The sequence below is a fragment of the Mobula birostris genome, chromosome 6, assembly GCF_030028105.1.
Source record: "Mobula birostris isolate sMobBir1 chromosome 6, sMobBir1.hap1, whole genome shotgun sequence".
In the NCBI taxonomy this organism is placed as follows: domain Eukaryota; kingdom Metazoa; phylum Chordata; class Chondrichthyes; order Myliobatiformes; family Myliobatidae; genus Mobula; species Mobula birostris.
The window spans coordinates 122138121-122165263 of record NC_092375.1 but is presented as its reverse complement, the minus strand read 5'-3'; the positions used below and the strand labels follow the sequence as shown (position 1 = coordinate 122165263).

General features: G+C 41.6%; 1 protein-coding gene across 3 annotated transcripts in view; it reads right to left on the bottom strand.

The window, feature by feature from the left end:
- Positions 1–1067: 1067 nt before the first annotated feature.
- The window catches only part of bmpr2b (bone morphogenetic protein receptor, type II b (serine/threonine kinase)), a 307325-nt gene continuing 281249 nt past the window's right edge, over positions 1068–27143 (bottom strand). For all 3 annotated transcript variants that reach the window (XM_072261205.1, XM_072261206.1, XM_072261207.1), the window contains 7 exons: positions 26978–27092; positions 23309–23469; positions 18148–18295; positions 17460–17596; positions 14413–14597; positions 11565–12841; positions 1068–6297 (listed from right to left, as the gene is read on the bottom strand). In XM_072261205.1, coding sequence (XP_072117306.1) covers positions 6032–6297; positions 11565–12841; positions 14413–14597; positions 17460–17596; positions 18148–18295; positions 23309–23469; positions 26978–27092 — 2289 coding nt within the window. In that variant the 3' untranslated portion in view covers positions 1068–6031. The remainder of the gene's footprint in view (positions 6298–11564; positions 12842–14412; positions 14598–17459; positions 17597–18147; positions 18296–23308; positions 23470–26977; positions 27093–27143) is intronic.

Sequence of the window (27143 nt, the reverse complement as noted above, 5' to 3'; positions counted from 1 at the left end):
TCAAACTATTGCACCCTCTATTTGTATGGGAAACTCAATCATACATGTTCTCTTCTCGCTGCTGTAATCAGGAAGAAGGTACAGGTACTCACATCACCAGGTTCAGGAACAGTTACTACCCCTCAACCACCAAGCTCTTGAACCAAACCGGATAATTTCACTTCACACCTCATCATTGAACTGTTCCCACAACCTATGGACTCACTTTCAAGGACTCTTCATCTCATGTTCTCAATATTTATTGTTTTTTTTTCTTTCTTTTTGTATGTGCAGAGTTTGTTGTCTTCTGTACTCTTGTGGAATACCCAAGTTGGGCAATCTTTCATTGATTCTGTTATGGTTATTATTGTGCTGGGTTTAATTCTTAAAATTGTTTGTTGAGTATGCCCACAAGAAAATATATCTCAGGGTTTAATACAATGACATATGTACTTTAATAATAATAAAGTTCCTTTGAACTTTGAATTAAGGCACTATGATGTGACGGTGATATAATGGCACAGCTGGTAGAACTTCTGCCTCGCAGTTCTAGTGACCTGCGTTCAAATCTTACCTCTGATCAAGTCCGTGTGGAGTTCGCACATTCTCCCTATGACCACGTGGGTTTCACCTTGGCCTCTGGTTTTCTCCCACATCAGTCAGTCATATGGATTAGCCATGTAAATTGCACCAGTGTGTAGAATGGGAGGGGTGGTGTGGGGTGTATTATTGAGAACATAGAGAACAACGAGTACTTAGAATAGAATTAATGTAAAAATGGGCGGTTGATGGTTGCCACACAGTCAGTGGGCCAAATGGCCTGCTTCCATCTCTCTATGGTTATTAGTCATAGACACGATGGGTTGAGGATGGTGGGTGATTGGAACTTATTGGTGTAGTAGCTGTGGAATACTTCTGCACATTTAAAAGGTATTTGTGTTAATGAAGAACTATAACCCATAAAGCTATGGATGGAGAACTCAAAAGTGGGAGCACCACCAAAGGTCCATCCTTAGCTTGTTAGAACACCACAAATAGCCACCTCCGGTGCCACAAATGTTTTTTTTATTTCTATGATGAAGATCCCATTATACTCCCCCATCACTCCTGGCAAATAAGTATCAGGTTCTTAGTCTTAATGGGTCATGAATCTTTTCATTCTCTACGCTGTGGGCTTGGAGGCAGTATTACACACAGGCTGAGATCATTATTTGGCCTACAGAAAAGCTGATAGTTATGGAGCACAGTAGGAGAGTGAATCTGAAGTCACGATCAGATCAGCCATGATAATGAGTAGTGATGCAACTTCGAGGAACCAAATGACCTGTTCCTACTCCCATTCCTTTTGCTCTCATGTCCTAACTCTGTGTATTCAGATTGCTTTTGCATGTCTGTGAATGGTGATGCTGAAATAAACCATGATGAGATGGCTGACTTGTCATGAATATGCTCTTTAATAAGCAGGATTTACAGCCAGCTAGTCAACCCAATTAATTCAGCAGGCTGTACCAATAACTTAGTTTTGTTTTCCAATCATTGGAACCTGGAGCTACCAAAGCAATTTGATTACAGCACATATAGAAAACAGGTCATGGTTACAATTGTCCCTGTTGTATCAGCTGACATATTAATTACTAATTCTGAAGTAAATGGAAGATTGAATAGCTTCATTCAGACACATTCAACATTACAATAACCATGCAGTACAAACTTTACAAAACACACATCCCATCTACCCATTCATTATCTTATCCAGAAGTGGTGAAGGGCATCTGAATGTTTTTGATTTGAATTCATTATCAATACATGAAATCCCAAGGCTGTGACTTCAACTCTGAATTTGTCACCAGCAGGAATGACTGTGAAAAATATTCCTTTGTATCACTAGGCAGTGGTAGTGTTCTGATATACACATTTAAGAAAAAAAAACAATCTTAACACCTTTATAAAATGCTTCCAACTGCTATAACTCCTCAATATTATAACTAAGGATGGTCTTATAATGTTTTGTTATGTCAGAATAATTAACACATTTATATATTTATATAAGCAAGGTTTGTGAGGTACTTCATGACCCCTGGGTAACAATCTCCAAGCTGCAGTATATTACAGTAATGATGGCTGTATTTAATCAATTCTGCAATTCCTCTAATACAATATCATGATATAGGATATCTATGTATTATTTCCAGCATCCGAACATATCTTTGGTACAGGGCTAGAACTGATCCCTACCTCAGATAACTCCAGTACTGCAGGAAAACATTTTGCCTGCTATGGTAAACTTTCTCCATAAACCTAATAGTGTTCCTGACCATTTAATCAGAGACTCCTGACGTAATTTTTAAATTTACTCCTCTTGCTTTCTCCAAGATGAAAGTACTGCTTCCCCATTAGTAACTCACCCGGGGTCATGTTCTATGCAAATGCCTACAATAATGAGTGTTGGCAGGCAGCTCAAATGTGGCTTGGGCGGGGGGCATCACTCTGTTCTCACACAGGTTCATTCCAACTGATTTGTCCATTTTTACCCCCAGGACTTAGCTGAGATCAAAGCAGGACAGGGAGTTAGATCCCAGATCCTTTCTGAACCTTGTGAATTAATCACATACAATATTGGTAAGCTATCAGGATAAATGCCTCTCATTTACTGAAATCAACTACTCACGTCTAACATAACTAGTGCAATTGCTAATTATGGGAAGAACCTCGAGTCTTGATCATTACACCCTAATAAATGACATTCAGCAATCATTGAATGCTTTTGTCTTTTTTCGTAGTGATTTTTGCTGGGATTTGGAACTGAATTTTCTTACTGAAAGCAAAATCAGCTTGCCTCCCCCCACACCAAAGATTGTCAAAACAAAAATGGCACAAATGATGACTGGATTGAAGTTCAGTCTAGTAACTAGTAACTTATAACTTTTCTACACTGAGAAAAGAACTAGTATTAAATCCATTTCAATAAAGAGACAAAGGTCAGGTATAAGTGAAAATGATATTCAATTGAGGAAGAGTTCACCCTCAAAATTCTCTCTTGTCTATTCTCTTGCTTGTCAATTGCTTCGGTTTATGTTTCAGTCCTCTAGCATTCACATTATTAAAAAAATACCCTTTAGAATTTCTAACTGGTGATTAAATGCAAATAGCTGAGCAATTCTGGCATATATTTTAGAATAACTGGGCTTGAGTTAGAGAGTCTAGGGACAGGTTTCTGATTTCTCACTTCAGGCTGGAAGACTCTCACCAGATGCTTGTTAGTAAAAGCCCAATGATTAAGAAGCCATACCTGTCCACCTACAAACACCCGGCCTCCACCACTTGTTTCATGCAGCTGTTAGCTGCCATGATACCGGGCACACAGCACTATGACACATCATTTTGCCTTTGAGTCTCTGGCACTGACAGTTTTCCATGGACTGGCAGTCTCATTCCTGTTTCTTCCACCTCACCCGTTTTGTTTTCTAACATTAATCCAGTTCAATGTGAAAGCCAAAACTGAATTTGCATCCAATGCACTTTCATATAGCGCTTCGGTGAAAAAAAAATCCTTTGCATCACCTTGGATCTCTTGCCAAGTATTTTTATCTCTACCTTCTAACATTTTACTACCGGCACACCCACCCCACAACATCACCTTATTTAATCAAGATTTTGTACACCTCCAACCAACTTTTCCCTTTGCCTTTAGTGCTCCACAATGAAAACTCCCAGATGATCTATTTTATCCCCATCATGGAAATCCTTAATCACCAGAAACATTCAGATATGAAGGGAATTCCCTTCAAGCAGCACCTGCTATATTAAAAAAAACTTAGCGATGGATACCACTTGAGATTCTGGTGAGATTCCGATCAAACCTTCCACCACGAGGGCTGTCAGCAGGGAGAACCCTGCCCTGAGTCTGGGGATTGGACTGCAGCAGCCAAACCGCTGGAGCACCTGAGATTCAGAAACTAGGACCAAATGTGAGAATTAATTCTGAGCCTGATTCAACAACTGAGCTGCTGTTTTCATAATTCATCGTGAAGTAATATATGGACATATAAATTATGCTGGGTTTAATTCTTAAAACTGTTTATTGTCATTTACTATAACTTGATATAACCAAACAAGCTCATCTTTCACACTGGAAGACAGAAATGAAGTATGAACTAAGCCAATAAATGTTATTCACCTGTTATTTATATTTACTGATATTCTGACCAAGGGCAAATAATGGCCACAAGATCAGTATCCTAATGAACTGCCTCCCCTGGAGACTGAACTACTAGCTATAGTGCAGCAACCTTATATTTTCAATCTGATTCACAGAAGCCATATTTCAAATGCACTTCAATAAAGTGGACATGTTTTACCCTGCACGTCTCCATTCTGTCACAAACCTGAAATTGAAGAGGGAATCCTGTCCCTTGTTCCCTTTTTGGCTGCTTTACCTGATGTGCAAGATATAAATGGTGCTGTGTAAGCTGTAGCGATCCAGGACAAAAGCAGTAAAGGTCAGAGGATCTAAGAGCAGAATTTTTTCTTTAAACTTCAGAGTGCCATTTAAGATTCTGTTATTTTGATGAACTTCTCAGGGCTAAGGAAATTAGCACTTCAGAAATAAATATTTTCCACTTAGAGCAGTTATTGTCAGCAACAAATACTCATAAGGCCAACTGTAGGCATAAATCAGGTAGAGGTTAAGGCTAATTACACCTAGTCCTATAATCCTCCCAGGGAAGATAAAGCAGGGGCTGGATACTCTTCTATGTCCCAATTTAGACAGCTTTAAGTCCATCCTTAGGAGAATATCCAACTCTACATGTGCTTTGTTTCTCTTATGGATATAATGGGCCGTCTGGAGTAAGATTATAAATCTAGTGTAAATCAGAGTTGTTTTGTACAGTGTGTTCATACCAGCTAAGAACTGGACTGAGGCCATTTAATCTTCATCTGTGAACGAGGCTTTGAGCCAGCACTCAGAGGGACTTGTCAACATATTGAACCCATGAACCAGAGATGAAAATTTACTGCATAATCAGAATCAGTTCATCCACATCCATGTTCACAATAAAGCATGAAGCAATACAGAAAAACTGGTGCACCATAAAGACTGATCCATCAGTAAAAATTTCAGAAGCCAAGTAGGTGCAGGATCAGACACACCATTAGAACGGGTTTCTGTGGCTAAGAGTTAAGAGTGAATGGGGGGAGGGGGGAAGAAAATGGCAAGGTATTGGACAATTTAAGTGCTTGGCTCACTAACACAAAATTTTGTATTCATGGGTCTGATGAGAATACTGATTGACAATTCTACAGGATGGAGGGGAGATGTCTGCCACTGCAGTAACATTTGGGAACCATGCATAGTGCACCAACCCTCCATTGCAGGAGCGGCAGATGGGTGTGCAGAAGGGGTGGGTGAAGGGGCTGCAGAGGAGGAACAAGGTCACCACTGGCCCATGCACATTAAGCAACCTTCAGTGATATACAGAGGAGACACAACTTTTAAATAATAATTTTCTTTCTTTTTTAAAAGCGTTGCTAAGCTAAGCCTATTGCACATTCCAACAGAAGATTTTTTTTGTCAAAAGATGATACTATACTCTTTATAATTCAGTAACAAAATCAGAATGTCTCCATACATGGCATCAATGGGGAGGCAAATACTTCAGTGTTTTCCACATTGCTCACCATTTGTTACACCTGCCTTGAAACCCACGTGCATGATCTTCACCAGAGGCCCAGCTAATCCACAATGAGTGCTAATAAAGTTGTGTGCTGCTTGCTTTGCTGAGACCTTGGTGAGACCCTTCGTAGTGCTTGCCTCAGGCTAGGCTTCACTCAAAGATTATCTTTCTTCCTTTCCAAAAAAAAAAAGTGCAAGAAGAAGGAAAACAAACAAAAAAAAGCTCTCAAAAATTACAGATTTTCTAAGCTTTGCTGCATAGCTGAACTCTAAAGCAAGTCTGAATTTGGGATAGGGGTATAGTTCAAAGGTGGAATAGCTGTCCATTTATATTTGTTTCTTTCTCTCCTTACAAAGTACAAAGTAATAGTTAAAGTTTCACAAGCAGTTCAGTCCGGTCTCCGTGCCAACTGTTGCCGTGGCAGTGCCACCACTACCTCCCCCAATCAGGTAAACTGTAGTGCTGGATTTTGAACGCCCCACTGCACTGTTGCTGCCTGTATTGTTGTTGACCTCGCCATCAATGGGCTCCGTCGAAATGACCCATGTCAAAGGTCGCCATCTCTTTAGTGAGTATGGAGTTTTAACTCGTTTCTTTATTTTGTCCCCTGAAGAGGCCTGCTTACTTTCCTTTGTTGTCTCACCTGGGAGAAGAAAAGAGAAATTTGCTGCATCACTTGGTTCGCACATTGCATCACAATACATGGTCCAAAATTTCAACATTGAAAAGCTTTCCAATTTTTAAGTTGAGTTGTGAAACAAATTGTTTCATATTTTAATTCTTCATGGCATCACCAGTAGACTGAATTAAAAGTAAAATGCAGATACTGGAAAGCTGAAATAAAGACAAAAAATTCCGGAAAACAGTTGGAATCCAGAGTGAGCTAGCCAATTGGATGCAAACTTGCTTTGTAGTAGGAGGCAGAGGCTGTTAATGGAGGGTTATTTTTCAGACTGGAGGTCTGTGCACAGCAGCAAGGATCAGTGCTGGGTCCCCTGTTGTTTTTCATACATATTAATGATTTGCATGAGAATGTTAGCGGCAAATGACACCAAAATTGATTGTATAATGCACTGTAAAGAAGGTTGTCAAGGTTACAATAGGATGGGAAAGTGGGCAAAGGAATGGCAGATGGAATTTAAATCAGATAAGTGCAAAGAGATGCATTTTGAGAAGTTAAACCAGGCCAGGACACGCACAGTGAATGACACAGTCCTCGGGACTGCTGTTGAACAGTGAGATCCTGCAGTACCAGTACATAGTTCCCTGAAAGTGGTAATCCACATAGACAGAACTGTCAGAAAGGCCTTTGGCTTGCTTGCCTCCATGAGCCAAGATGTCACCTTACAGTTGTACAAAATGTTGGTTAGGTCACCCAGAGTATTGTGTGTAATTTTGGTTAATATACTATAGTGAGCATTACCCTAGATTAAGCTTGATTAAGATAGAGAGGGACAAGAAATTCACAAGTATATTCCCTGGGCTTACATTTTAAAGTCAAATTGGATAAACTGGGTCTATTTACCCTGTAGCACATGAAACCGAGAGGTGACATGATAAAGGTATATAAAATTATGTCAAATACACAGTAGGTAGATTAGATAGCCATTGTCCGTTTCCGGTGATAGGGTTGACTAAAACAAGAGGGCATAGGTATAAGTGAAGGTGGTGAAGGTTTAAAGGGAATTCAAGTAGTAAATTTCTCACACAAGGAATAATTGGTATCTGGAATGAGCTTCTAGAGGAAGTGGTAGAGACAGGAACAATGACAACGTTTAAGAGACATGTTCAGTAGATTCCAGTTAATGATCCATTGGTTAATTAAGACAGTCACTTTTTTGGGACAACTAAACAAAAACTAGTTGAGAAAACAGCTGGGATTTTCTTCACTTATTTGGAACAGTATGCTGTTTAATTGAGATAGTTTCTAACTAGTATTAGTCGTGTGTACTTTTGTGGCTGTAGACACTGCACCATGCTTAGAGCAAACAGGTTTTAAATAGTGTCAGTTGCGTGTGCTTGTGTTCAAAAAGCAGTGACTGTTGTTGGTGAGAAATAAGCAGTAAAAGAATTCAGTACTGTTTTGCTCACCATGGTATCAAGCATTCAGACTTGGAATGCCAGAAACAGCCAGAAGTAAAAATGAAATGATTTCACTACTTCAACAAGTTAGGACCTACAAAGAATTTAAAGGTATTGACAATCATTTTGAATGTTACAATGAAAATGAAGATTTGGAGAATGCAATCATCAAAAGCATTGTATGAAATCAGTCCATTACTTGCACTAGGTGTCTGTACTGTTCATTTACAATCAATCAAAAGAACACGACAGGGTACACCGGATGAATATCTCTGTTGGTAAGTATTAGGAACTAATACATAGTTTTATAGCACTGTAGTACTTTTGGTAGTGTTCTACTTTGTTCTTTATTTCATTTAAATACATAAGCTGTTAAATGGTAGTTTCCATGAAACCTTAGCTAATTGGGACAGCCACTTAGTTGGGCCAATTATGTACTGGTCTCACTGTGTCCCAATCAACTGGAATCCATTGTATTTGAATAAGCGAGGCACAATAGGATATGAGATTAATGCAGTCAAATGGAATTAGTATAGATATGCAAAGATTAAAGATTAGCTTTATTTGTCACATGTACACCCAAATTTCATTATTAGTGTCAACGACTAGGTATGTGCTGGGGGCAGCCAGCATGTGTCACCATGTTTCCAGCGTCAATAAAGCATATGCACAACTTTTACTAACCTAACCTGTATATCTTTGGAAGGTGGGAGGAAAGCAAAGCACCCAGTCACAGAAAGAACGTACAAACTCCTTAGAGCTAGTGGTGGGAATTGAACCCCTATCACAGGAGCTCTAAAGAGCTATCGGCGTGGTGGACCGAGGTGCCTATTTTACGCTACACAAATCTATGGCTCTATAACATTCAGCAGCTCAGGCAGCATCTGTGGAAGGAGAAACAAGTCTAATGTTTCGTTCAAAGATTAAATGCTTCATTTCCACCAATGCTGGCTTGCCTGCTGAGTGTTTCTAGCATCTTCTGCTTATAATATTGGAAATCATTTTGGGATTTAGAGCCAAACTATAACTCCTATCTGAGAATGAGGGTCTTTCCTTCAAAAGCCTGTACATGCCCACTCCCTCTGGAAACAGGCACATAAAGTAAATGAAGTAATTTTTCAGTCTCTGGCTCCAAGTGAGTTCTTCAGCTACAAAGTTGTTATATGAGGTAAATAGAGTTTGATTAACTCTATTTACCTCATATATCTGGAGTTAACACTAGCGAAACATTAGCCTTGTTTCTCCTTCCACGGATGCTGCCTGAGCTGCTAAATGTTATAGAGTCATAGATTTGTGCAGTGTAAAATATATGAAGTAAATAGAAATAATAAGTAGTTACTGAAAACGTCATCTACGTCTTCCAGTTCCATGCATAAGATTGCCACTTTGGCTCCTAATAGGCACTGCTCTTCCACTAATATAATCATAAAATGCTTTGGGATTTTCTTTAATCTTTCCCACAGCCTTATCCCATGACCCCACTTTGAGTTTATAAAACAACTTTTTGAATACCCCCTTACACTTCCTATGCCCCTGTAAGGCATTACTATTTTCATTCTTTACACCTGGCATATGCTACTTGTTTTTTTTTTATTCATCCTTTGATATCCCATGACATCCAAGGTTCGTTGGACTTGTTTGTTTTACCTTTATGCTACAAATTTCTCTCTAGACCTACTGTTCTTAACTATTTCTAAGAGTATTTCTGTACCTTCCATGCAGATGGACACCAACATTTGTATAATTTTTCCGCCTTTTCTATAATTTCCAACACATTGGTCCTGAACTATATTTAATTCAGATTTACTCCAGCTGCTCACATGTTCTTACCTGCAAGTAACAGTTACCATTCCACTTTATCCAGGTCCTGGCTAATGTTATTGTAATTTGCCTTCCCCTAAGTTAGGACTTAATTAGAAAAAACCTTCCTTGTCCTTTTCTATAATAACAGAGTTACCCCAAAATGCTCTCCCATTTACCATTCCATCACTTCCCTAAGATTCAGTCCAGTACTGCCACTTTTCTATTTGGATTATCTATATACTGATTCAAAGAGTTCTGGATGCACTGTAAAAAAATCTCCCCCCCCCCAATAGAGAGGTGATCCCAGTTAATACTGTGGAAGTTGAAAACCCCCCACTATTATCATCCTATTATTTTTACACTTTTCTGTGATTTGCCAACATGGTTGTCTCTCAATTTCTCCAACTGGAGGCATATGACATATGGTAACACCGGCAAAGAGATCACTCCCTCCCTTACTAGTCATGGACTCTTTGATTAATATTGCAATGCACTTCCATTCACTTCTTCATTATTTAGGGTGCAGAATATAAAAGCAAGGAGGAAATGTTCAATTTTATCAAGCATGCCTAGACAGAGAAGATGTGGAAAGGACGTTTCCCATGGTGGGGGAGTCTAGGACAAGAGGGCACAGCCTCAGGATAGAGGGGTGTCCATTTAACACAGAGATGTGGAGAGATTTCTTTAGCCAGAGGGTGGTGAGTTTGTGGAATTTATTACCACAGGCAGCTGTGGAGGCCAGGTCGTTGGTGTATTTAAGGCAGAGCTTTATAGGTTCTTGATTGGACACAGCTTCAAAGTCTATGGGGAGAAGGGTGGGGAGTGGGGCTGAGGAGGGGATAAAAGGATCAGCCACGATTGAATGGCGGAGCAGATGCGATGGGCCAAATGGTCTAATTCTGCTCCTATGTGTTATGGTCGTATTACTTAGGGCACAGCTAGGACACTGTACAGTTCCCATCACCACACAATATAAAGGAAGTCAATATACTGGAGAGGATATGGAAAGATTCATTCGGATTTTATTGGAACAGAAAGTTTGAGTTATGAGAAAAAATGGGATAAGCTGTGTTTTCCTTGGAACAGGCGGGATGAAAGGTACTTGACAGAAGTAAACAAAATCATGAGACAGTAGAAAATCTTTCTATAAAGCAAAATTGTTCAAAACAAGAAGACACAGGATTAGGCTAAGAGGTAAGAAAGAGCTTTAGAGGGGTTCTGAGGAGAATGTTTTACATTCAATGGATGCTTGGAATCTCAAGCACATTACCTGAGTAAATGGTTGAGGTACTTATATAACATTTGAGAAGCATTTGTCCAAGACCATTCAAAGCTGAAATATCTCAAAGTACTTCACATACTTAATTATATTTTGAAATGGACCAACTTTCTGCATGAAGGGCAATAGCAAACCCTTTGCTCTTCATGCTGGAAGCATAACAACTTTCCCTGTCCATCTACTGAATGGCAGCTTCGTGCTCAGAGCAGTGCCTTCAAGCTCATCTATAGTGTGAGTAGCATGCGCAATTGAACTAAGTATCTCTTGTCTATGATTTAGAAATAATGAGATTGAGAATATGTTTTAATTTTACAGAAGAATTTTTAAAATGCTCATCTCCTCCCCTTCATTCTACCAAAGCAAGCACTATGTTGGGGTCCATTCCCATCAACAAGAATTCTCCAGACCTCTACCCAAAAGCTCAGCTTCTTGGATTTATATGTGATTCAAGCCCCTGGATGTCAGTGGACTTCTAGAGCATTTATTTGCCTATTAAAGGGCTAATCACTGTTCCCACTATAAATGGGCATTTCCCAATAAGAAATGTTGGACTGTCATCATTACACATTAGTCTTGTTACTTCCTTCTCCAGTTGAAGTACTTCAAGAGTTACTCTCCACAGGACTTGACAGATTGTTATAGAATGGATCAACTATCTAATTATCTGCATGGCTAAATACTGCCTTTGTGTACTTCATGAAATTACCCTGCGCTCCAGCAACATTTAAACAGCTCCTTCTACTTACATGGTGTACTGCAGCCATCCAGAATACCAGTTGATGAGAGATCAAGTGAGTTTGGCCTTTCTGCCCTCTTTCCTTGCCGCCGTGCCACTGGGCCTTGCTGGTCATTTGTCAATGTACCATCCACTGTGCCACATTGATTGCTGTTGTTGTTATTGTTGGAATTTGTCCGTCCCTGGTCAAGTAGACGGTCCCTCCTGTCCATTAGCCTCTCAGCAATGATATCATCCCGAGTGGCTTGTTGTTCCCTCCTCAGCAATGGTTCATGTTCATCTGGACTGGAGTTTATGTTCACTCTGCTGTCCTCCCCACTAAACTGAGACTGAGGGGCTTCCTGGCCTCGATGGCTCACTACATTAGACTTCTGAGGACCAGGTATTGATCCATTAGCATACTGAATGACCACTGGGTGTGGGTTCACAGCATGATCTCTTCTAGCAATGCCATTCACAGTGACAGTTACCACTTGGGGCTCTCCTGCATTTATGGTGTTCATTTTTGCCACTCCTGTCTCCACTTGCTTAAGGTTTGATTTGTGCTTGCTGCCAAACTTCAGTCGTGATTCCTTTGCCATGTTTTTGGCATTGAGAGGGAGGCTGGTGGGACGCTTGGGGATGTTCTGTTGTTTGGGGAGGGGGTACATCTGAGTGGCTGGGATGTCAGGGATCAAACAAGCCTGACTGGTGCTGGGCTGGGGAAAATCTTGGTGCCCAGTTACCCCAGATGCCAGCTTGATCAGAGGGTACAGGAGACTGGGATTACTGCCACTAAGAGGGTCAGATCCACTGAACTGCTTCAGAGAGTGCTCCATTAAGTTTTCGTCTGAGCTCTCTTTGAGGTTCTTGTCCACTTCCTTAGGATCTAGTTTGTTGGTCTCCAGGTCTTCTTCAGTCAGCTGCAAGCATACTGGGGTAGAACTAAGAGGTGGCAGTAAGTTGCCTACCTGTGTGTTAGTGTCCTCAGAGTACTGTGTTTCTGAGATTGTGGACATGGCAGTGCTGGGTGTGAGGCCTGCAGTGTTTGTAGTGGTAGTTGTTGCTGACAAGCTGGTGACACTGGTCTCTGGACTAGGGATCCGTGCTTGAGCTTGCTGTCTTTCATAGTTAATAGAGTTGCGATTCTTCTCACTAGTGGTTGATGGTGTGCCAGATGTAGAGTTTTCAGTAGAGATATTTTTTACCATACCATCAGTGTGGTGAATAGAATCTTCAATGTATGAAGAGGAAGAATAATCAGGGTATGGTCCCATCTTCGGCGCTCGACGACTATGTGACAGATTCCTGCAATAAGACAAAAGACATTAAACAACAACCCTAGCAAATATAAGTTCTGGGATGCAGAATGAGGTAGTTAAGAGCTTGTAGCAGGAGATCACATTCTGTAACTCACACATAACAAGATGGTGTCATTATAAGTATCAGATAAGAGAAATATATCTCAGCACTAAAAACATTTACATAGTCCTTTAATTCCCTGTTTCCCCACAACTTATTCTCCTTCACACTTTTCTATCAACTTCCCTTTGATTCTTATTGTCATTAACCTATACTAAGGGATGTAGGCAATTAATCTGCCAGCATAAGATGTGGAAGGAGCTGGGGAAAAGCACAGAATCACAGGGAGAATGCGAACTCACAGAAGTACTAAGTCAGGCTTTAACTCAGGTCTCTGGTCATGTGAGGACTAGCTGCTACTGTCCTGCCCTAATAGTTCTGAATGTACCAATGATTAACTCAGGAAATTTGAATTTCTCAAAGGAAGAGACAAGACAACTGATGGTGGAACACAATTGTCTCAGCATGTGAGACCCCATTTCTGAATCGGTTGTGACTCTGGCTGTGATCATTCAATCTCTATGGAAGAGTGAAAGCCTGATTTAAAGATTAAAGATTAGCTTTATTTGTCACATGTACTTTGAAACATACTGCGCAATTTGTCATTTGCATCTACGGCTAACACATCCAAGCATGTGCTGCAGGCAGTCTGCAAGTCTCACCATGCTTCTGGTGCCAACATAGCATGCCCACCAACTTTACTAACTCTAATGTGGGAATAACTTGGAGCAGCTGGAAGAGAACCACAGAGTCATGGGGAGAACATACAAAATCCTTACCAACAGCAATGGGAATTGAACCCCGATCAATTTTACAGCTGGCAGTATAAAGCATTGTGCTACATGCTAAGATGGACATGGCCTCAAAAGTTTGGAGAGAAGATGATGGAGACAAATACTAATTTGAAACAAGAGATATTTTTGAGGCAGAAATTATTCAAAAGCAAAGTCAATAAATAAGGTGTGAAGCTTTTACATTGTTAGTTAGCATTATACTGTACCTCAGAAAGGAATATTGTGTGATCAGCATTAGTGGAAATGAGATCAAAGGAACAGCAATGAATTTACAAATGGCACAAGGAGCAAAAATATAAAGACTAAGATGAAGTCTGGCAGGATATTTGACTGGGTGGGGGTTGGCACACTAGCAGAATTGACTGAATTACCCAAATTATACGATAATGACATCACGAGCCCCCACATTTGTTGGAAGAGAACATAGGAAGGATAAGGAGGTGATCTATCCAAGTATAATTTGAACCTAGAGTAGCAATAAGACAATAAGGTGCAGTAGTATTTAGATGACATGGGAGGTAAATTATCTAAGAGACAGAAAATAAAACAAAACAACATCACTAGGTGATGGATATATGGGGAGCCAAAAGAGAAATGAGATAGGGGTAAAAGAAGGAGGAAATGGAAAAATGAAATAATACATTTATGTCTCAATCAAGAGGCAAACCGACAGAAATATTACTGCAAGACACAGAGATCTTACGACTGCTTTTTGTTACTCACCGTTCATTCTGCATGGCCGTTGTGGTAAACTGTGACATGGGATTGACTGTGGGACTCACAGATTTGTTTCGATCCCACATCACCATGAGCTCTGCCATTCTCTCTTCTGCACACTGGGCCGTGAGACGAGCCTCTGCATCCTGGTCCCAACAGTCGTCCATCGTTTCCTTTAATGATCGCACTGCCTGTGTATGAGAGAAATGATTCTGTTTTCCAGGAATAGCGTAATTCCCAAAAAAGCCTTTTCTCCCTCATCCTTGCCTGAAGGTGCTCAATCTTGGACTGTGAGTGAAGTAAGAGACATGGACCAAGAAGATAAAGGGGAAATAAAGATTCTTAATAACCTGAGCTACATAGCTCAATATACACCTGAGGACAAGGTCCTACAGACAACGAGGACAAAAATCTACACTTCATCTTATAACCTACATCTTACTTAACATTCAATTCAACAATTTAGGATTAAGAACTTTCCAGGCATTTCTATTAATTTCTGATTTCCAGAATCTTTAACATTTTCCTTTGGAAATTCAGATCACAATTCTGCTTCTTTCATTTACATTTACAAAGAAATTTGGCATGTCCCCTTTGACCCTCACCAATTTTATCACTGATGTGACTTGGTATGGCAACTGCTCTGCCTGTAGCCGCAAGAAGCTGTTGTTGTGGACACAGCTCAGTGCATCACAGAAACCAACTCCCCTTCATGGACTCTGTTGAGACTTATATGTAGTGAATTAATCTGTTTGAACAGTATGTAAGACAAGTTTTTGACTGTACCTCAGTAACTGGAATTGGTTTATTATTGTCACATGTACTGATGTACAGTGAAAAGCTTGTCTTACATACCATTCATACAGATCACTTCATTACAACAGTGCATCGAGGTAGTAGAAGTTATAACAATAGCAGAGTACAGGACAAAGTTCAACAGCTACAGAGAAAAGGCACTGCAGGTAGACAATAAAGTGCAAAATAAGGGGGATTATGAGGTCGAGAGTCCATCTTATTATAGGGAAGCATTCAACAATCTTATAACAACAGGGTAGAAGCTGTCCTTGAGCCTGGTGGCCATTGGAAGAGGGGAGAGATGAGAATGTCCAGAGAGGGTGAGGTTTTTGATTATACTGGCTGCTTTACTGAGGCAGTGAGAAGTATAGACAGAGTACATGGAAAAGAGGCTGGTTTTTAAGATATGTTGAGCTTCGTCCACAGAGGAGTTGCCATCCTAAGTTATGATGCATTCAGATTAGATGCTTTCTATGACACATAGATAGAAGTAAGGTTGTCATAGCCGGGGGGAGGGGGGCAGTGGGGATAAGCTCCCATTACCTATTAAATGACCCCACGGAGTGCATCTCAAATAGCCTTTGACAACCAAGTCTAGCTCCTGGCCTTCACATGCAGCTTAGCTACTAAGCCCAGTGGAGCCATTTCTATTGACAGGAGAAGGGACAAAGGTAAAAACAGTCTCTTCAGGCAGATGGGGCTCATCAGCCATGGTTGGCAGCTCATCTCGGAGAAGAAAACTCTGATCTCAAACATCTGCTGCCTGCCGCTAAACCCCAAGGAAAAAGCTGGAGCTGAAGTCTCTAAAGCAGTCCTACGTTGAATTCAATTCAACGCTGACTGGCAACTCCTGCAAAGCTGCGGGTGCCAAACTCTATTAGCCTCTGCCATTCCTTTGGACTCATCGGCTGCGTGGAGAGGGGGAGCCTGCTGCAGGGGCATCTGCTTGCTCTCCATATCCTATTGGACTGGCTTGCATGTCATGTAGACACCAAAGACACATGGTCGACCCCAACCAGCAGAGGGCCTCAGATAAAGTTGAAAAGGGTCAATTTCTTTAGCCTCCTGAGGAAGTAGAGGCATTGGTGAACTTTCTTGGAATGGCATCTATGTGTTTGGACCAGGACAGGCTATTGGTGATGTTTACTCCCAGGAACTTGAAGCTCTTAACCATCTTGACCTCAGCACTGTTGATGTAGTCAGAAACATGTACACCACCCCCCTTCCTGATGTCAATGACCAGCTCTTTTGTCTTGCTGATATTGAGGGAAACATTGTTGTCATGATACGATGCTATTACACTCTCCATCTCCTTCTTATACTCTATCTCGTTGTTATTTGAGATATGATACACAATTTTGTAATTATCTGCAAACTTGTAGATGGAGTTAAAGCAGAATCTGGCCACACAGTCATAAGTGCATATTGAGTAGGGTAGAGGGCTGAGGACCCAGCCTTGAGGAGCACCAGTGTTGAGAATAATCACAGCAGAGGTGCTGCTGCCTATCCTTATTGACTGCAGCCTGTTGATTAGTAAGTCAAGAATCCAGTTTCAGAGTGAGGTGTTAATTCCCAGGTCTTGGAGTTTGGTGATGTTTGAATGATATTATAGTATTGAAGGCAAAGTTGTAGTCAATAAACAACAGTGTAACACAGGTCTTAACTGTGCAGATGCTTCAGAGACGAGTGTAGGACTAGGGAGATGCTGTCTGCTGTAGATCTGTTTCAATGGTAGGTGGATTGCAATTGTTAAAGGTTGCCTAGGAGGCTGGAGTGTGTCAAAACCAGCCTCTTAAAACACTTCATAATGATGGATGCCAGAGCTACTGGGCTCATGTGTACACATACATGTACATACTGTAAGTACACATGACAATACTGTAATTAAGCCATTTTCTAACTCTTCGCTAACAGTGTTTTTATCCTTATATCATTACCTTCTCTCCCATTTTGCACTAGAATCCCTTTTGTCACTTAATATCTCATGCTTTCCACTCTCAGGAAACTTCCCTTTAGCTCTGTTCTCCCTTGCCAATTTACAGTCCATCTTAATCTTTCCAAAGGTGTTGCCTGATATGACGAGTTTTTTCCAACACTGTGTCTAGAAACAATCCTGGAATTGAACTAAGAATAGTAGAGAAGGGCAGCCAACAGGTAATGCAATGAGCTTATGATCCTCATTGTTTTATAAGCAGGAAAGACTTTCTACCAGCTATTAGGCAGCTAAAGGAAAAGCACAAGAAATCCTGTTTGCTTACCAGGCTGTTCTCTTTCCAGGCTTCAGGAAACTTGGGTCGCTGCTTCTCCCTAGAGACCAAATGTTGCATATCCTCAAAGCTGGGGTGGTTTCCCACCTCAGCCTGAAAGGCCATTTGATAGTCAGGCACTGCTTCTCCTAATCATGAAAAAGACAAGATCATATTGGACGCTTCTGATTGGGAGTATTATATAGGATTATTAGAACTATTAGGAGTTTCTCATCTTCCCCAATTAGGAAGGTACCAGAAAATGATCTCATTCCGTAACATACTCACACTCCTGTCCCTGAGGCCCCATTATAGCAACTGGACATCATTTTTAGCTTTCAGACCCTTGGTTTACAAGGGTCATAAATAGGCTAAAAAATTCATTCCAGGGACTGACACAAATAAGACTAATCTTTCCAATAGACCCTTTACCCAAATTGTTACCCCAGGAAAGGACCATCTACATGAAATTCTAGTCAGAAGAGAACAAGGTGACTCTTTTGTCTGACTTTCCTTCTATTCCTGGTCAGCCATGTTATGTTAATGGAATATATTTGAGTGAGTTCCCAGAACACCCTTGGAAGTTCTTCCATTACAGTGATGGAGTAGAATAATGATGTTCTCTAATAACATTCCTACCAACTATCTTGGATATTTTGCTATGTTAAGGCTGCCATATAAATGAAGCCTAATTTTTTACCTGGGAAAAGATCTGAACACTTCATGAATATTTCCCAGTAGATAAGGCCGAGCGCATACATATCCACCTGCTTGAGAGCAGAGGCGCAGTCCCGTAGATTTACTGCTCCCTCCAATACCTCAGGAGCCATGTAACGGACTGTGCCAACCTGTGGAGGAGATAATGGAGATGGAGGCATCATCAAAGGAAAAGGAAATTTACTTAATTTTTTTTTACCACTTCACACTATAAACACTGATTGAATCTAGCATCCAGCATTTCTCTGATCAACTTAATGCCTGCACCATTTGGGATAATCTGATGGGACACTGTTGCCTAGAATTTCAGTCCCTGTATTTCCATTTCAAGGAGGATGTATTTCAGTGCCAAGCAGCGAAAAGCCACAAAATAAGCACTGCCATGGTTTGAGATGTGTTTTCAATTGTGGGAACTTGATGTGTACAATTTTCTAATGCTCCAACAATAAAAATATTTATTAAACACTCCCAAGGAACACAAACCAAAGTTGCTGGTGAACGCAGCAGGCCAGGCAGCATCTCTAGGAAGAGGTACAGTCAACGTTTCAGGCCGAGACCCTTCGTCAGGACTAACTGAAGGAAGAGTTAGTAAGAAATTTGAAAGTGGGAGCGGGAGGGGGAGATCCAAAATGATAGGAGAAGACAGGAGGGGAAGGGATGGAGCCAAGAGCTGGACAGGTGATTGGCAAAGCGGATATGAGAGGATCATGGGACAGGAGGCCCAGGGAGAAAGACAATGGGGGGGGGGGGGAACCAGAGAATGGTGCTCTTGGCTCCATCCCTCCCCCTCCTGTCTTTTCCTATCATTTTGGATCTCCCCCTCCCCCTCCCACTTTCAAATCTCTTACTAACTCTTCCTTCAGTTAGTCCTGACAAAGGGTCTCGGCCTGAAACGTCGACTGTACCTCTTCCTAGAGATGCTGCCTGGCCTGCTGCGTTCACCAGCAACTTTGATGTGTGTTGTTTGAATTTCCAGCATCTGCAGAATTCCTGTTGTTCAAGCAACACAAACCTTTGCTTTCCTTTACAAATTAACCAGAGAGAAGAAAAGCCTGTAATAATTGTGACATTGCTGTTAGATCAGACGTTATTCTCAGCCAGGCCATATATGCACCAAGTTATTCTTAGAACCATTGCTCTCACTGCATCTTTAATTCTATACAATGCCCTGCACCACCATATACTTTGGACTTCTCTCTTCAACTGCACCAATATAGGCTTTGTTGAAGTTGTCTAGGTCTGCAGTTCTATTTTCTCCATGCCTCATTTGATCCTCTAATGAAAATTTCAAGGATCACACAGTTCAAGAATTCTTGGCAGTGTTCATGAGTGGAAGGGGGTAACAATTTTTGGCCATTATGCGATTCAGCCTGGATAATCAATACATGGGTACAGGACACCTCTCTTTCTCTGTTGCCTTCTGTGGGTGTTTGAAAGCTTCCCAATCCTCTGACTTCCCACTAATCTTTGCTCTATTATATGCCCTCTCTTTGGCTTTTATGGTGGCTTTGACTTCTCTTGTTACCCAAGGTTGCATCATTTTTTTTAGATTACTTCTTCCTCTTTGGAATGTATATATCCTGTGCCTTCCGAATTGCTTCCAGAAATTCCAGCCATTGCTGCTCTGCCATCATCCCTGCCACTATTCTTCTCCAATCAATTCTGGCCAACTCCTCAAAACATGTCTCTGTAGTTCCCTTTGTAATCACCGTAATAGTGATACAGTATTTTAATCATCAGCTCAACATTGAATTCTCATCCACCATCTAGTTTAGAGCCCTGTCTTCATTTCAGTCTTGTATAGTGTCTCAATTCTAGTCTCAGAATCTCTAGCACTTAGGTCCTAACCATCTCTCGTCACAACCTGATCTACCATTCAACTAGATCATAGTTGATTGTTTACCTCAGAACCATTTTCCTGCCCTATCCCCATTACACTTGATTCCCCTATCAAGCAAAAAATCTACAGAACCATTAAATGCCATCAATGACCAGACTTCCACAGCTCCTTGGAGTGAAGAACTGCAAAGTTACATCACCTTCAAAGGATAGCAAGTTTGCTTCATTACACTCAGAAATAAACTCTCCTTTATTTTGAGATTGTGATTCCTAGTTACACACTCATCTAAAGAGAACATTCTCTCACATTGAGCTAATTATTTTAAATGTTTCAATGAGATCACCTTTCATTCTTCAAAACTCTACAGAAATGAGGAATTGTCTACTCAAACTCCTACCATATGATTGACCTGCCACCCCAGCAACCAATCTGGAGAACGTAATGAACTCCCTTAGAACAAATATTACATTCTTTAGTAAGAAGATCAAAATTGCACACAATACACCAGTTGTGGTCTTCTCAAGGGTAGTAAATCATCTTCAATTTTGTAAAGTAGCTGAAACTTCTTTCAATAAGGACCAACCATTTGGGAACTGTTCAAGGTTTATGATGACTATAGGTCATCGCCAGATTACGGAAGGATTCTGTCCCCATGAGCCGTTCATAACCCGAACACTGTGCAAGCCAGGAATGAACCTGTCATCCAAATATTCACTCATATATATGGCCATACATATGTATTTTGGGTATTCATAAGCTTGGAATCACAATTACACATGGTCTTGAAGAGGCCACACCTGGTGTGTTGTATATAATTCTGGGTTCCTGGATAGCAGATTTGTCAAATGTTGAGAGATTGAGTAGCCTATGCCTTTATTCTCCTTTGGTTTCAGTTTCAGTGACTACTTAATCCTACATTTCATAGCTTTAATGTGATGTTTTGTTTTCTGTCTCTCTAACCCATGAGTTCCCAACCATTTTTATGCAATGAACCCTTAACCATTAACCAAGGGATCCGTGGACCCCAGGTTGAGAATCACTGCTCTAACTGTTCTCATTAATCTAGTAACCAGATGGCTTTGTAAACATTGGAAACACCTGAGCAATTCTGGTCTCTCACTATTGGAGTTTTTCCCTTTGGTGATTCCACTTGCCACTTCTCCCCTCACCCCCAACCCACAACCCTTTCTACAGCTTAAAATATCTTGTTTTCTTCATGTTCCCAGGTCTGAAACCTCTTGAATCTGAAGTATTAACAGTTTCTCTTTCTCCTATCATAGAACTAATTTTCCGCTGAGTATCTCCTGGCTTTCTAGTTTTCTGTCATTTACAGTGCATTGAGATTCCAGCTCCACAGCAATGCAGCTGACTAAAACGTGTGGTCAACGCTGTCTCACTGCCATTAAATAGCGGCAGACTAATATCATTGCTCTATACAAACACAGAATAGTACACACAAACCATTAATAATTGTTCACACCCAGCCCCATGTACATATTAGAATAATATTCTTTATTCTTGATAATGCTGCCCTCTTGTGTTGTAAACCAAAAAGAAAAATTGCAATTATACATCACACACAAAAAATGCTGGTGAATGCAGCAGGCTGGGCAGCATCTATAGGAAGAGGTACAGTCCACGTTTCCGGCCGAGACCCTTCAGCAGGACTAACTGAAAGAAGAGATAGTAAGAGATTTGAAAGTGGGAGGGGGAGGGGGAGATCCAAAATGATAGAAGAAGACAGGAGGGGGAGGGATGGAGCTAAGAGCTGGAAAGTTGATTGGCAAAAGGGATATGAGGCTGGAGAAGGGAGAGGATCATGGGACAGGAGGCCTAGGGAGAAAGAAAGGGGGAGGGAAGCCCAGAGGATGGGCAAGGAGTATAGTGAGAGGGACAGAGGGAGAAAAAAGAGAGAGAGAAATAATAAATAAATAACGGATGGGGTACAAAGGGGAGGTGGGGCATTAACGGAAGTTAGAGAAGTCAATGTTCATGCATCAGGTTGGAGGCTACCCAGACGGAATATAAGGGGTTGTTCCTCCAACCTGAGTGTGGCTTCATCTTTACAGTAGAGGAGGCCGTGGATAGACATGTGAGAATGGGAATGGGATGTGGAATTAAAATGTGTGGCCACTGGGAGATCCTGCTTTCTCTGGCAGACAGAGCGTAGATGTTCAGCAAAGCGGTCTCCCAGTCTGCGTCGGGTCTCACCAATATATAAAAGGCCACATCGGGAGCACCGGACGCAGTATATCACCCCAGCCGACTCACAGGTGAAGTGTTGCCCCACCTGAAAGGACTGTCTGGGGGCCCTGAATGGCGGTGAGGGAGGAAGTGTAGGGGCACGTGTAGCACTTGTTCCGCTTACAAGGATAAGTGCCGGGAGGGAGATCAGTGGGAAGGGATAGGGGGGATGAGTGGACAAGGGAGTCGTGTAGGGAGCGATCCCTGCGGAAAGCGGGGGGGGAGATGTGCTTAGTGGTGAGATCCTTCCAGGTGAGGCGATACTTCACCTGTGAGTCGGTTGGGGTGATATACTGCGTCCGGTGCTCCCGATGCCGCCTTCTATATATTGGCAAGACCCGACGCAGGCTGGGAGACCATTTTGCTGAACACCTACGCTCTGTCCGCCAGAGAAAGCAGGATCTCCCAGTGGCCACACATTTTAATTCCACATCCCATTCCCATTCTGATATGTCTATCCAGCCTCCTCTACTGTCAAGATGAAGCCACACTCAGGTTGGAGGAACACCACCTTATATTCCATCTGGGTAGTCTCCAACCTGATGGCATGAACATCGACTTCTCTAACTTCCGCTAATGCCCCACCTCCCCTTCGTACTCCATCTGTTATTTATTTATTTAATTTATTCATTCATTCATTTCTCTCGCTCTCTCTCTTTTTTCTCCCTCTGTCCCTCTCACTATACTCCTTGCCCATTCTCTGAGCTTCCCTCCCCCTTTCTCTCTCACTAGGCCTCCCGTCCCATGATCCTCTCCCTTCTCCAGTCTCGAATCCCTTTTGCCAATCAACTTTCCAGCTCTTAGCTCCATCACACCCCCTCCTGTCTTCTCCTATCATTTCCGATCTCCCCCTCCCTCTCCCACTTTCAAATCTCTTACTATCTCTTCTTTCAGTTCGTCCTGACGAAGGGTCTCGGCCCGAAACGTCGACTATACCCCTTTCTATAAATGCTGCCCGGCCTGCTGCGTTCACCAGCATTTTTTGTGTGTGTTGCTTGAAATTCCAGCATCCGCAGATTTCCTCGTGTTTGCAATTATATACCACCCTTTTACTGCTCACCTCACTGATGGCTGCAGTGTCCTCTTCTCCTGGTCGAACCAATCTATTGCCAGTCAGTTTCATTGAAAGGCCAAAGTCACTGATGGCACACGTTCCATCGTTCTTCACTAGCACGTTCCTGCTGTTGAGATCTCTGTGTGTAATAGCTGCCTTGTATTGATCTGGAAACACCAAAAATTTCTCAGTGTAAGAATGCATGCCCGTTGCAGGTTTTCCTAGATACTGTGCCTTCTTCTCTTGTAACCACACAATACTTGCATCCGTCTCCAGTCACTGTCCAAAATTACCTAAGCTCATCATTCTTTATTTAATATCATTGAGGGGATTGAAAACCTTGCTACCTGCAACCCCCAGCCTCTTCCTCTAACAAGAACAGACCTTAGAACATCTGTAGAAAAGTTGTCCTTTGTGTGGAAATAAAACTCTCAACTCTCTTTTGATACATCTAACAACCATTTTAAATAAGGAACATTATTTAAAGGCATTATAAGGTAAAAAAAAAGGTTTGGGCTAGCCAGTCTAGGCCCATCTCAATTTTATTTATCTCTATTAAATCTTCTTTTAAACCTGGTTTCGACTTAATCTGTTCCCGACTGTGATACATTTCTCAGTTTTGGCATCATCGTCATCATCAACATTGGCATTCTCCAAATAGAGGAACAGTTCATGGATCACAGTTCATCACTGGATCCTGAGTTAGTAACCTTATTCTAGATCCACAGATCTAAACGTGGCAAAGACATGTTTTCTGCAGCTTCTCTTGCAACATCATATCCTTCCTGTAATGTGATCAGGACTGCAAACAGTACTTAGTGGCCTAACTTGTGCTTTATAAACTCTTAGCACAATTTCTTTGATCATCTTCATCTCCGTTCATTAAGCAAAAGTAAGCATTAAGAGAATAGAAGACAGTAAGTTCTCTTTCCTCATATAAGATCTAAATCTTCCTGCCCAAAAAAAGATTAGGAACATTCAAAAAAGTTGTTATGCATAAGTTTTACTGACTTCATGCCTCTGATTTCTGATTCTTCTTCATTTTAGCTGTCCTTTAAGAATAAAGATAACTCACTTCCACTCCAGTTTTGAGGGTTCCGTGGTAGTTATTGAGGCCAATGTGAGAATTTTAGACTCTTCCACAAATGGGGCAAGACATGACAGATGAGATAGCTTGTTTATGTGGATCAAATGTATCTTTGGTCAATGCTTTTGCGCACTCCGCCTGCATGGCCTTGAGATTTTCAGTACCATTTTGAATGCTCCTTCTGATTCATAGGTCATAGGTTCCCAAAAGGCTTGAGGAGATATTTCATTTATTTAAGGATGCATCAATCACATTTGTGAATCCTTTTCTCTGTCAACCTGGTAATCTCCTTTCATGATACAGCTTAGAAAACAGTGTCAGTTTCAGAAGTCTGGTGTAAGGCATGTAAATGACGTGCCCTGCCCAATATAGCCAACTGAGATCTACTGAGGTGTCAGGTGCAGGTCAGGTCACTTGGCTGAGTGCTACTGGTACCATGCAACCCAGTACTACCTGTCGCATGGTCGGGTGGTCGGTGACTAAACCGGCTTCCCCACCAGGCTTGCCTGGTGAGGAGGGTGGCTAGACACCCTGCAGGACAAAAAACAAGACCTATCAAAGGGCGGATGAACCCTCTCGCAGGGTCAACGGCCATCTAACAAACACATGCCGTGAGGCACGGAAAGGGCATCCCTTGCGTCGAAGCTTGGTCTGGACATTCACTGCAACAGAACTCCCCCCAGCTCTCTTGGACCCCACTATGCCACTGGATCCGGGAGGGGATGTCGAGAGGGTGGGTCTGGACCTGTGCAACCCCCTACTCACCTAAAATCCACTCATGCACACGCTGTTCCTTTAAAATGACTGAGAGGAACCATCATTATCCTATGGGATGGATAGCCAGAGAGAGAGAGAGAGACTAAGGTGTCACTGCTGGAGATGTTGGCCTAGGAAGGGATGTTGACATTGGTTCACTTTTACTTTTAGTGAATTTTGGAGGATTTTACATCGACAGCATTGATCGTATTTTTCCAATAGGTTTAGATGATGGCTGAAGGTAATCCAAAGTCTCTGAACCATATGGGATCACTGCTGCCCAGTGGATCATGAGTTTAGGGCTAAGTCTGAGCTCTTGATCATCAAATATCCTTTTCCTCAACAATCGGCTTTCACTAATAGGTGGCTTGTGAGATATGGGATGTGATTAATGTTATCCAGGATTTCACCATTAACCTTTATTATCAGCAGAAAGTGTGGTAGAGAAGGGTGTTGAAGCAGCAGGGAACAGGTGTTAGAGAAGCTCTGCCTTGCAGGTTTTGAATTAAAGACCATCCTCATAAATGCTTCTTTCATGGACCTTCACCTCCAGGCAAGCACAAACACGCACACAAATGCTGTCCATCATTGGAAGTGTCCTGACAAGCTGCATCATTGCCTGATGTAGGAATTACAAGGCATCTGACTGCAAGTCCCTACAAAGGTTTTTGAGGACTCCTGAGAGGATCACTGAGGTCTCTCGTCCACCCATTCAGGATATTTATCAGGAGCGCTGCATACGCAGGGCTCTTAGCACTGTCAGAGAGACCTCCCATTCATCAACAATCTCTTTGACCCCCTACTATCAGGCAGGACGTACCGCAGCATTTAGACAAGGACTGCTAGGAATGGCAACTCCCTGTCACCACCCAAGTGTCATCACATATGAAGTGCCAGTGGTGTTATACTGTTTACTTTTTAATTTGTGTTGTAAATGCCCCTTATTATTTGTTAATTTATTTGTGGTAATATTACCTTATGTATTATGTGTGAGTTATATGTACTGTGTTGTGTACCTTGGTCTGGAGGAATGTTGTTTCATTTGGCAGTGTACGTGTGTATTGTTGAATGACAATGAACTTGAACTTGATACTACAGCTCAGCTGTCAATGTTAAGATGGCCTTGATTTTGGAGTGTTGACACTGTAGGTTGAACAGTACTTGATTATTTCTAAAGGTTAGCTCTACTCCCACAGGAAGTTTAGTGGAAGTGAATTGGCACACTGTGGCAAGAAAGATGGTGAAAAGATTTGAGAAAAGAGCAGTCTTGTTTGATTATTTCTGATTTCCTCAAATGCTTAAGGGACTCTTCACATAAGCATAAGCATATCTGAGTAAACACATCTTACGTGAAATAGGCTTCCTTGCACATGAACTGCACAACACTGGTTCTTGTGCACATGCAATCATGCCACTATTTCTCCAAGTGAACTATCATATTTTTTTAAAATGTGTCTTTGACTGGAAAAAAGGTGCTTAGCTTTGTCTTCTGTAAATAACTAGGCCTGGAAATTGAAACTCTAACAACAAAACTGGATAGGTGGCCCCTATAGATCAGGCATCATTGGCTTTAGAAGATCAGTGTTTCAGTCAGAGGTTTTGGTAATATAGTGAGAAAATGCGAGCCAGTTGCAAACTAAGTCTCAATATCACTAGTACATATAATAACATTACACATCAGATTTTACAAATACCATCTTGGCAGTAAACTTAATACACAAGCAAGACAACAAAATAAACAGAAAATGTCAAATCCTAAACACAAGCCAAGTCTTAATACTAGCATCATGATAGCAAAAAAAGGAGGTCTGTATACCTCCACTATTGCTTACCAGGTCGTAGTAATTCTGTGTGAAGGTAGGCGAGGCCTCTGGTGATGCTGTGTGCTATTCGGCAGGAGCCAACCCAGTCACTGCTGTGAAGACTCAGGTACTTACACAACGCCCCCTACATGAAAAGAAATACATATATGCATGCTGAAATGACCTAAAATTTGTG